This window comes from Pristis pectinata, chromosome 14 (assembly GCF_009764475.1).
Source record: "Pristis pectinata isolate sPriPec2 chromosome 14, sPriPec2.1.pri, whole genome shotgun sequence".
NCBI classification, from domain to species: domain Eukaryota; kingdom Metazoa; phylum Chordata; class Chondrichthyes; order Rhinopristiformes; family Pristidae; genus Pristis; species Pristis pectinata.
In genome coordinates, this window is record NC_067418.1 from 24,110,287 (window position 1) to 24,122,844 (window position 12,558).

The following is a 12,558-nucleotide window of genomic DNA, read 5'->3' on the forward strand; positions in this document are numbered from 1 at the left end:
ACCAAAGAAGCATCCCGACTCCAGTCTCATTCCGGTGTTTGCATTTGGGTTCTCCGTGATCTCGCTCTTCATGTGACATTGTGACAAGTTTTTATGCACTTTTGCTCTGAAGGATTCAGATGTTACAATCAAAAACAAAGAAACACACTCAGCTGCTGATCTGTGACCTATGTGAAAAGGGTAGCCTTTGAACCAAACAGATTGAACAATCTTTTCTCAAAGATGCAGACTAAAAGAACATAAGAAATAGGAGCAGGAGTAGGCCATCTGGCCCTTCGATCCTGCTCTGCCATTCAATAAGATTATGGCCGATCTGGCCATGGACTCAGATCCACCTACCTGCCTTTTCCCCATAACCCTTAATTCCCCTACTATGCAAAAATCTATCTAACTGTGTCTTAAATATATTTAATGAGGTAGCCTCTACTGCTTCCCTGGGCAGAGAATTCCGCAGATTCACTACTCTCTGGGAAAAGTAGTTCCTCCTCATCTCCATCCTAAATCTATTCCACCGAATCTTGAGGCTATGTCCCCTAGTTCTAGTCTCACCTACCAGTGGAAACAACCTTCTTGCCTCTTGATCTTATTTATCCCTTCCATAATTTTATATGTTTCTATAAGATCTCCTCTCATTCTTCTGAATTCCAGCAAGTATAGTCCCAGGTAACTCAATCTCTCCTCATAGGCTAAACCCCCTCATCTCCAGAATCAACCTGATGAACGTCCTCTGCATTGTTTCCAAAGCCAGTATCTTTTTCCTCAAGTAAGACCAGAACTGCATGCAGTACTCCAGGTGCGGCCCTACCAGTACCCCATACAGTTGCAGCATAACCTCCCTGCTCTTAAATTCAATCCCTCTAGCACTGAAGGCTAACATTCTGTTTGCATCTTGATAACCTGCAAACCAACCTTTCATAATTCATGCACAAGCACTCCCAAATCCCTTTGCACAACAGCATGCTGCAATCTTTCACCATTTAAATAATCTGATCTTCTATTTTTCCTTCCAAAGTAGATGACCTCTCATTTACCAACATTGTACTCCTTCTGCCAGACCCCGGCCTGCTCACTTAACCTATCTATAGCTCTCTGCATCCTCTGCACAATTTGCCTCTCCACTCAAGTTAGTGTCATCGGCAAACTTAGATATGATACACTCAGTCCCCTCTTCCAAACAGTTAATGTATATCGTGAACAGTTGTGGGCCCTGCACTGACCCCTGCGGCACCCCACTCACCACTGATTGCCAACCAGAGAAACACCCCTTTATCCCAACTCTCTGCCTTCTATTGGTTAACCAATCCTCTATCCATGCTAATACCTTCTGGAAATCCAAGTTTACAACATCCACCTGTTCCCGTCCATCCACTGTGTTCATCCTCAAAGAACTCCAGTAAGCTTGTCAAACAGAACCTGCCCTTCCTGAATCCATGCTATGTCTGCTTGATGGAACCACTTCTATCCAGATGTCTCGCTACTGCTTCCTTAAGGATAGCTACAAGCATTTCCCCCCCCCAACTATAGACGTTAAGCTAGCTGGTCTATAGTTACCTGCCTTTTGCCTACATCCTTTTTTAAACAGTGGCATGACATTCGCAGTCTTCCAATCTGCCGGGACCTGCCCGGAGTCCAGAGAATTTTGGTAAAACCCTCACCATTAAAAAACCAGGTGCATTCTTAAAGAAACTTTAATCTACAAGACTAGGGACAAAATGCTGGAAGGTGAAATTAGACAGGTAGCTTTTTTAGCTGGGAGAAATACAATGGGTCAAACGGCAGCTTTGGGTATTGCAAATTTCATACAATTCAATGATTCATCCGATGTTAGTATTTCTCTATACTGGATGCTGAACATGATCTTCCATGTTTCTACTGGATTCTATTCTTCAAATAGTTCTCTTTACTCACCATCTGGTCAATTACAATCCTTTCCAATATTGCCAACAAATTATTCACCACTTGCTATTAACTCTGCCTCCCAATAATGCCAACTCCATTTGAACTTGTTCATCTTCAGAACTTTTCCATTCCGCATACAGGACTGTGTTTTAATTAACATTGTAGATTCTGAGTCTGACATGTTCAGCCCCCTTTAGTTTCGTCTCAACTCATTTTCATCTTCTGCACTTGTCCTTTACATGGTGCCTTTACTTGGCTCCTGATTGTCAAGATTGCCTTAAAGTTTCTTGCATCTCAGCTGCTTCACTGCCTCTCCAGATATTATGGCCGACAAGCCATTATTGAACCCTGGGAACAATCCTTTCCACTTACTGCACCTACTTGACAATATGCACTCACTGATGATGAGAGCCAGACTTCTTGGATTGGTGGCAGTAGAGAAGGCAGAATCATTCAAAGGAAATGATGGGGATTGTGTGTAAAGGAAATATTGGAATTGAAAGGGATTGGAAAGTTAGCAGCTTTTCTGAAGTAGCTAGCTTTCCATCCTGAGTAGCTCCCAGATCCACCCTTTCCTCATGATGAACTCCAATCTTCAGTAATGTTCCCTAATTAATTCCAAAGCCTTAAAAGTGAGCGATTTGCTATACCACTGGTCTCCGAGTGCATTATTTCCCATGTTGCATTCTAGCTGCCTAGCTTTCCAATATACCTATGTAACAATATTTACATGCACATTTTGGCTACTTCAGACTATTCTGCTTTCTCTACTGCCACCAACCCAAGAAGTCTGGCTCTCATCGTCAGACAATAGCTTGCACCACCTGCACCAACCCACTGGGAACTTATTTAAGATTTTTGTTGACTGCTCAACTTTCACCCAACTCTTCCTCTCTCACGTTAGGCATTCTTGCACATCATTCCTTTCCATTTTCTTTTCCACGGGCCACGTATCCTTTCTGGGTTCAGTGCCTAAAAATGAATGAAGTATTACTGACTGGACCTGACCAAGGCTCACGGTAAGTAAAAAGGTGTAGAAATCTGAGAGAAGCACCTACAATTTCCTCAAATTCATTTATTTTAGTATCATAGAATAGAAAAACATTTAGACCCAGATATATGCCTACCTTACTTCCTCTAGCATGAATTCCACTAAGTAGGGAACCACATTCCCTACCCAGCCATGACTTTATTTTTAGATTCAATGTTTCAATTCTGTTCTCTTCCTCCTATATATTCATAATGCATGACCCTTACATTTGGCTGAAAATTAAAACTTATTCAGCAGAAACATATTGTAACAAGGCAATATTAACCACAAGGAACTTCCATTTTCAGATCATGTTTATATAGCATTCTGCTCAGATCTTACATTCAAGGTAGACAGCTTCAAAATGAAAAAGGATGATATAATAAATAATATCAGTGTTCATAAATGATCTACTTTTGGTCAAAGGTTTGATACATTTATAACTTCAAAATAAAGCCCATCTTACCGTTTGCATTGATTGGAATGGAGCAGCATTCACATTTATGCCACTGCTATGGAGAGGTTTAGTAGGAGGAGCCTTGAAAGCTTGTGACTGGGAAGCAACAGGAAGTGCTGTTGATACTGGAGTCTGTTCAGAAGTCAGTGACATAGTAGTCTAAGATGTATAGAAGTTGGAAGACCAAAGAAAGTTACCAAACCACTAATAGATGACTGTTAGCTACTTCAAAACAGCATTTTCAACTTTATTACAATGTGATATACGTAGCTGTGAGATACAGCCAATAAAAATTTCTCATTGGCAGTCAATCCCAGAATAGGATAGGCCAATGAACGCCCGACTGAAAAATCTTATCACAATTTCATGGGAAGTTTTGAAAAGGATGTAGGAATTACCATTTACCATGTTCCCTTTATCCGCACCATTCAAAATATCATGGCTCAAAACCCTAAATAATTATGACCCCAGTTCTGTTGACTATTTCAAGTTCTGAGAAAAATCAGGTAATTCCTTTTCACAATCAAAAGTGCTGGCATAATACATCTAAGCTAAAAATTATTGATACTTAGATAACAGAGCTAAAATCAGCCATATTATTCAAACTCAAAACTGTAATGTATATACAGTCATGGAAATTTGCAATGCCAATTCAAAATGGAAGCTCATATTTTAGAACACTAGAAATCTCAACATGCCCACTATTCAGTAGTTAGAAGGTGACCCCCCAATTTTGTCTATAAATGTTAACGCAGAAAAGGTGGGTATTTTTGGAAAATGGGTGAAAGCGAAAAGCGTATCTAGTTTTTGTACCATTTCTATGTACTCATGTTGCAGTTACCTGAATAGATTCCATGGATTCTTTCTGGGTTCTTTGCTCTGTCATATGGGAAGGCTGGTACATAGGCTGAGATGGTACATATGGTTCAGTTGTGGATGATACCAAAGGTACCTTAGTAATTAAAAGAAAACAAACAGGAAAAAAACATAAGTGTCTATGGATTACACTACAAAGACTTGAAAAAACTAAGACCCAGCTGATATTAGTACAAGTGAACGCATTTTTCAACTGCTAAAATCATTCTGCTAAAGTAGTCTCCCAATGAGATATAGAAATTTTATGCAATTAAAAAATTTGAAGAGGTCAGTAAGCATACAAGTGTATTTAATACTTTCTTCACTCCTTCCCAAATATTTATTAGTAGGCAAATGGTCATTAAATTACTCAGGTAGCGCCCAAATTCATTTGTTTGGACTGAATGTCAATATTGAAATTATTTCACTAATATTTCTACAAAAATAGTCTGTCATTTTTAGTTAAGTTCTACATGACAAGGATAAAGCCAAAACTGTTATCACAACAGGCATGTTAGCTCAAATAAAATACTATATTCTTAATCTACCAAGGAGATAAGTACTATCACGTACCAGCAACAAAAAAAACACACCAAGTCGTGTATAGGTGTTAGAAACTATTTTATTAATAACTACTTATGATAATAAAAAAAATAAAAGTAAAGATGTTAGAATGTTGGAGGAAAAAAAAATGTTAGATCCTAAGCATTAACCCCAAAAACTAAACTCAAAGTGTGTGTGTGGCAAATTCCCAAACTCCAAGTCCAGGAATAGTTCTCAAAGCTCAGTTCAGCAAACCATAAGGTGAAATGTGAGCAAAGGTTTCTGCAAAACAACTGTTGACTGAAGAAGAAATGTAGAGGCAATACGAATCCAAATGTTCCACGATGGAACCCTCAATCACTGATGATCTCCATTCCTTTGTTCCGAAGTATCTGCCACCCTGAAAAGGCATCCGAGACATGGCCGTCCACACAAATACCTGTTTCCTTCTACAGGTTAACAACAAAGTGGACTCCACTGGATTACTCCAAAGATCCATACATGGATTGCAGTGACAGACACAGTTATTGGTTTTCATCCATTGATACAGAAACCAGCAGGCAGGGTGTCTCTCTCCCTCTCTTCTGACTGACTGCTCCAAAACATCATCATCATGTCCTTATCTCCTGTTGTTGTTGTAATCACACTACACACACAAACTACTGTGCTATGTCTTAAAGGGACATTCACCAATAGTAACCCAATCCATAACAACTCCACAATAGAATAGCCAATGAAACAAAACCAAACATCATGCACCTACTTTATGAGCTTACGTTTTAATGTGGAACATTGAAAACAATTGTTTGGACACATCGAGAGGTTTGAACATTTGCATGCATTGCTATCATAAATTTGTGATGTTGTGGGTCACCTCAAAAAAAACCCTGGATTTTTGAGGTGTCTCACAAAAATCACAAGATATTACAAGGTTAACTATTTCGGTACACAGGAAAAAGAAACCTGTATCTGTATACTGCTTACATTAGGCATGGGATCATCTTTAGTTCTCACACCTCCTTCCTCAGCCACCTTCTCTTGCAGCCCATCCCAACCTTGAACATCCAGTGTTGAGTTTGTGCATCTTTGTGGTTGTATTGCATCCACTAGTACTTATACAAATATTCACAGTCACGCTGCATGTGCACTAAACCCATGCAGCAGATGCTGATGTTCAATCATCTTGGACCTCTTTAACCGAGCAAGGTCTTGACCCAATGGCACTTCCATGTAGTGATTAATGCAATGGCCACACCACTTTAAGAGAATTTGCACAAACGCATCTTCCAGAATGGAAGCAAGCCACCCTGCCTAAAGAGGATGACACAGAAGTTTCGCAAGCAGGAAACCAGGCACACAGGAAAATTGTCAAGAGAAGCATAGAGGAATTTGGACAGAATGCCCCAGAAAGTCCATGGCACAGTACCTGCATTACTTGCTTTACTACCATGGATACAAGATCTCCATTCACTATTGGTGAAATTGGAGCAGTGCAACAAATGCTAATGTCATGCTTGGCAGTATTACTTAAGACTCCAGATTGTTAGGGAACTTAAGTAAATGCATTTCTTCATATGAGCAAAGATCTCAGCAAAAAAAATGTCCAGGTTAGTAACTGATGTATTCATTTCAAATTTATTAGGGACACTACACCTCAATAAATGGAATATCAAGAAACCACAAAGATTAAAAGGAAGAAGGCAAACAATGCATTTTTTGAAGGGAGGGCAGAAAACAAAAGGTGAAAAAAATTGATCAAAAGATTTTGGTACCCATAGACCCAGAACAAAAAAAAAGGTTCTGCATTTATTTCACAAGAGACAATATAACAAGGAAATTAAAGTGCCTCCAAATGAACATCCAAATTAAAATGGCAATTCCAAATACGCTTCACTCCATGTCGGAACCAACAATGAGGCCATTGCTTCTATTTAATAATGTAAATTAAGATAATGAAAGTCTGACCCAATGTGTTACATTGTAACTTCAATAGCTTGCCTGTGAATGTTACAGTACCTGTGTGGCTTCTGACTGAACAGAAACTGCATTGGGCTGTCCATGCCTGGATTCACTGTGCACTAGAAAAAGGACAGAATTTCAACTAATCAGTCATGACAGCATGAAACCAGAAACATTTTCCTGTGACTGCTAGTCTCAGAATTTAACCAACTATAATAAAAGTCAAATTACATTTTACCTAGAATCAGTGAACTTAGTGACTTGACCATTTTGGTTGTAACAACATACTATTCAATAGAGCAACTAGTAACACATTAAACAAACATAGCTCAACACTATTCCTTACAAAGTTTGTGTTAGTTAATCGATTATAGAAAAGATCTCAGCTTACTTGGAAAACCCCCCACCCCATGAATGAGTAGTAATTTGTAGCTTGCTGTTCAAAATCTTACCTTGTGTACAGACCATTTGTTGCATCTCCATGGATTGTGCAGTATTCATGGGCTGCGCTGAAACAATGGCAGGGTCCATTGCTTGACTCTCAAATTCAAGCATGGATTCCTTTAAGAGCAAAAATAAAGCACATTCATATAGAAAAGTCTCTATAAGACTAATTTACATACTTTAAACACACAGTACCTTTTCCACTGCATATTTAATACCAAGCTCAAGAACCACTGATCAAAAGCTGGGTAGCTTTCACCAGTAACTACACGTATTATGTATGTACAAACAGAGACTTTGTTGCAAAATACATTAGTTCTGATGAAAGGTCATCAAGGAGAGATGTTAACACTATTTCTCTACTCACAGATGCTGCTGGATCTAAGAATTTCAATCATTTTGTTTTTATTTTACATATCAGCATTTTTGATGTAATTGTAGAAACACTAAGTAGAAAATTGATAAGTCAGATGGACGTGCATTCTATTCCTGCTGACAAGACATATAAAGTACTTCAAGAATCCTGGTCCTCCAGATACAACCTGCTGAGCAACTATGTAAACAGATCAATAATGATCTTACTAAAGAGCACAGTAGGCTTGAGAGGCCAAATGGCTCACTCCTGCTCCCAATTCACGTTAACTAGAGGTAGCCTCATTTATTCCTTAATATATCCAACTCATTAGAGAAGGGGGTTCATTTTTTCCTCATTGACCTCTGTTCTGGAAAACAAACTGTTTTCCAAATTCCCACCGAACTTTAAAACTTCCAATGAAACTTGTTATTTCTTACTATAGAATCTGTATAAAATTTCCATGTTGTGGAATGTCTTTGCAATTTCTAGAGTTTAACTGAAAGGAAAAACTTCCAACTTCATTATGCTTCAGGTTCCCCAAGGTGAATGTATATCTAGGATCTGAAAGTTAATAACTACATGAAAGTATAATAAGCTCCCAGCCTCTCTCTACACCCAAAACTTGGCATTTAATTTCTTTTAAGTACTTTTGGCTATTCAGCTATCTGACCACAAACAAACCAACAAGGGATGGGGGCAAAGACATAAATGAAATTTTCTTGTCTGGATTCACCAAGGACATGGAAGATAATAAGTCCAGGGAGCAATATGTTGACAGTCTAGATAATGTCAATATTAAGGCCGAGGTGTTAGATGTCTTGGAACAATAAGGGTAGATAAATCCCCAAGGCCAGATGAGATCACTCCCAGAATGCTGAAGGAAACAAGGGAGGAAATTACTGAGGGCCTGAAGATTTTTGCATCTTTGTTAGCAAACGGCAAGGTCCCAGAAGTCTGGAGGATAGCAGGGATAAAACAGACCAGTGAGCCTTGCATTAGTGGTAGGGAAATTATTGGATAAAATTTCAAAGGACTGGATTTATGTACATTTGGAAAGGCAGGGTCTGATCAGGGAAGGTTAGCATGGCTTTGTGTGGATGAAATCTTGTCTCACTAATTTGATTTTTTTTTGAAGATATAATAAAGGTGATAGGTGAAGGCAGGACAGTGAATGGTATTTGTATAGCAAGGCATTGGACAAGGTCCACATGGTGGGCTGGTGCAGAAAGTTAAGGCACATATGGAGCCATATGGTCGTTCACGGCAAAACTGAAGTTTATGGAGTGTTGTATCCAATAATATGTAAACATCTTAGGATGAACATAAAGGCTTTAAAAAGCTTACAGATTTAATAGAATGGTTCCAAAGATGAAAAATGACAGTTATCTGGATAGAATGGGGTTCCTCAGAGAAAGTAATTCAGACACATTTCCAGTGGTTGATTGCTTAATAACAGGTCAGATTGAAATAAAAGAAATTACCTTACTATGATCTGAAATAGCAAATTGCAATTATAACTATTAAAAAAAGGATATGGATAAATATCTGCAGGAGAAACAACAAGATTATGGATAAAGAGCAAGGATGGGGACTAACTGGATTGAAATTGACAGAAAAGCATTTTATCTTGTACTGACAGGGTTTCAGTTTCAAGCTCCATTGCCTAAATGTCAAGTGGGGGAGAAAAAAGGCAAATTGTGTCAGCAGACTGTAATTAACGAATTAGCACAGATGCAAACAGCAGTCAACTGCTTTCAAAACAAATCTGGATTTAAAAGTCGCTAATTGGAAATATGTCTACTCAAACAATGAATTTCAGTCCTTGAAATAGATTTAAATCATAGTTACTTGAATAAAGTTGAAGGTTCCTTGCATTTGTGCCATAAGATCTTGTACCCTCTGCCTTCTGACCAAGGGATCTGAGGGAGCAACAGTGTTCAGTGCATGGTTTTCAGGTACTGTTGGCGGCTGCACCTGTTGTTGAGGTTGCTGCTGCAGTGAATTTACAACCTATCAAAGGGAAAGTGGCAGTTAATGCAGTACTTATAGAGAGTGAGTCATACAGCATGGAAACAGGCCCTTCGGCCCAACTGCGTTGCCCAGCAAGCTAGTCTCATCTGCCAGTATTTGGCCCATGGCCCTCTAAACCCCTCCTATACACGTACTTATCTAGATGCCTTTTAAATGTTGCTAGCGTGCCCACCTCAACCACTATTTCTGGCAGCTCATTCCACCCTTTGTATGAAGCAGCTGCCCTTGATGTCCCTTTTAAACCTCTCGCCTCTGAAACCTATGCCCTTTTGTCTTTAAGCACCCCTTCCCTAGGAAAGAGACTATGTGCTTTCACCACGCCTGTGCCGCTCATGATCTTATATACCTCCATCAGGGCACCCCTCAATCTCCTACACTCCAGAGAATATAGTCTTCACAAGCTCTCCTTGTAACTCAAACCCCCCCAAGTCCAGGCAACATCCTGGTGAATCTTTTCTGTACTCCTTCTAGTTTAATAACATCTTTACTATAATGGGGTGACCAAAACTGTACACAGTACTCCAAGTGTGGCCTCACCAACAACTTACATAACAGCATCATAACTTCCCAACTCCTATACTCAGTGCCCCGACTGATGAAGGCCAGCATGCCAAATGCCTTCTTCACCACAATCTGTGACACCGATTTCAATGAACTGTGAACTTGCACCCCAGGGCCCTACCATTCACCGTACAAGTCCAACCCTGGTTTGATCTCCCAAAATGCAATACCTCACATTTAGCTGGATTGAAAGCCATTTGTCATTCTTCAGCCTACATACCTAGCTGATCAAGATCCCCCTGTAATTGTTCATAACCTTCTACACTATCTACAACACCACCTATTTTAGTATTTTCTGAAATTTACTAACCATGGCTTGTACATTCACATCCAACTCATTTATATAAATTACAAACAAAGGTCCCAGCAGTAACCCGTGACACACCACTAGATACTGTCCTCCAGTCTGAGAAACAACAGTCAACCATCACCCTCTGTGTCCCACCAGTTAGCCAATCATGAATGCAATCTGCTGTCTCCCCCAGATCCCATGCGATCTAACTTTCCATGTACTTACACCATTCTATCTTTCATGTTTTATACATAATTGCTAACCTTGACACAGAAGTCATTTTTTATCCAACCAAAAATATATGGAAAGTTCAAATCTTTTCACCACATTAACCATCAACTTTGAATGTTTGAACATTTTAATATTTACATTAACTTCACATATTCAGAAACTAGGATGCATCACCCTTCAAGTGGACATAAGCACAAAGCTGCATTTGCTCAAAGGAAAGTTGAAAATTCAGTGGCTCTGATCTACTGAAATATTTTCTTGTGGGCTGCCCGACAGCCTCACAGAAAGTAACCACTTGGAATACTAGTATACTATGGAACTGGAGGATGTGAGATTTAATCCCATACAGTGCTATTATATGATCTAAATTAATAGCATCAACCACAGCACCAGAACTAGCCTCACAACTCTGGAGCAAGGGAGGAATAAAGGCCACTGCAAGCTGCTTGCTATTTGGTAACACTTGGTAAAGTTTACTCTCAAGAACATTACTCTCTAATAATCAAACAATCTGCCAATTACATATACTCATACAGAAGGAAGCACACTATGCCATAAAGATGAAAACACTGTGGAAATGTACCCAACCCAAAGAATCAGCAGACTGGGTGCATGGGTGGGATCCAAAAATTTTACAAAGCTATGTACCAAGTCATTGTCTTTTCAATTACCCTGTGAGTATATCCCAAGCAATACAACATGAAACCAGGTTCTTAAATTAGTTACCTCAACAGTTTCTGTATTCCATTCGTCAGCTTGCTCTTTCTGGCTACTGCTGAATTGCGTCTCCGCAATGAACTGCCTGTTCACAAACTGAAAAACAAAACAAAATATTAACAGCGGAGCATCATCACCAAGCTATAAAAAGAGATAAATAATTTCTTTTGCTACCAGGTACAATAGTGAAGTAAAATAGCCTATTGCAAATAGTCTTTTGGGCCAAAGATGAAAGATCCACCTACTTGCAGAATTTAAACAAATCTGTGGTGCTATATTGGTTAACTGCTCTGCTTCTACCATAAAAGGACAATTCTGAACCACAACCATGGGTCTTTAGTAGTGATAAATGGGGAAGAGATCTTCTATAAAAACACAATGCAATTTAAACACCAAGTCAGAGAAAGAATCAAGAGCTAGATAGAAGCTTTGTACATTGAGGCTCACCTACTGCATTCAAACAAACAAAAGCATTACAGAAGCTAGTAACCTGAGGCCTGTACTTCCAAGCCAACTTGATGCACTCCACAGTTCTTGCGGAATTGTCCGGCCAAAACAAAGTGTTAGGTTTGCTACATATAGTTAGCCACAACACAAAATGACAGACACACGAGTTGTAAAAATGAACAAGTAGTGCAAGTCGCAACCATCTTGCAAAAGAACACTTTCTGCTACCCTAATTTGCATGTGTTGTATTGCAGGGCAATTTGACAGATTGGATCCAAAACTGGCGCATTGACATGAGACAGAGGGTGATAAGCCAAGGACTGTTTCTGTGATTGGAAGCCTTTGACCAGCAGTTCTCTGTAGAGATGAGTACTGGGACCTTGCTGTTTGTTATATACATTAACAATCTGTACATGAAAAGTAGGCAATATGATTAGCAAGTTCAGTGATGGCATGAAAGTTAGTGTTGTTGACAATGAGATGGTAGAAATGACAATGATGGGTTGATAAGATGGAGAGAGATGTAGTAGATGGAAATTAATCAAAGTAATACATTTTGGAAGGATTAAGCAGGCTAGTATATAGAGTATGAATGATATGACCCTAGGAAGTAGAGGAAAAGAGGGAACTTGCTATACAAGGATCCCCAAAAGGCAAGAGCACAAACAGACCAGGCTAACATAATTAAGGGGCATAGGTAGGGTAGATGGTGAGAAACTTTGTGCCATAGTGTAAGT

At 39.3% G+C, this 12,558-nt stretch overlaps 1 protein-coding gene across 4 annotated transcripts in view; it reads right to left on the minus strand.

Annotated features, from left to right (window-relative positions):
* Window positions 1-12,558, minus strand: part of caprin1b (cell cycle associated protein 1b) — a 90,880-nt gene that overhangs the window by 26,648 nt on the left and 51,674 nt on the right. For all 4 annotated transcript variants that reach the window (XM_052028937.1, XM_052028934.1, XM_052028936.1 and 1 more), the window contains 6 exons: window positions 11,384-11,470; window positions 9,391-9,552; window positions 7,196-7,304; window positions 6,801-6,862; window positions 4,228-4,338; window positions 3,396-3,545 (listed from right to left, as the gene is read on the minus strand). In XM_052028937.1, the coding sequence (XP_051884897.1) occupies window positions 3,396-3,545; window positions 4,228-4,338; window positions 6,801-6,862; window positions 7,196-7,304; window positions 9,391-9,552; window positions 11,384-11,470 (681 nt within the window). The remainder of the gene's footprint in view (window positions 1-3,395; window positions 3,546-4,227; window positions 4,339-6,800; window positions 6,863-7,195; window positions 7,305-9,390; window positions 9,553-11,383; window positions 11,471-12,558) is intronic.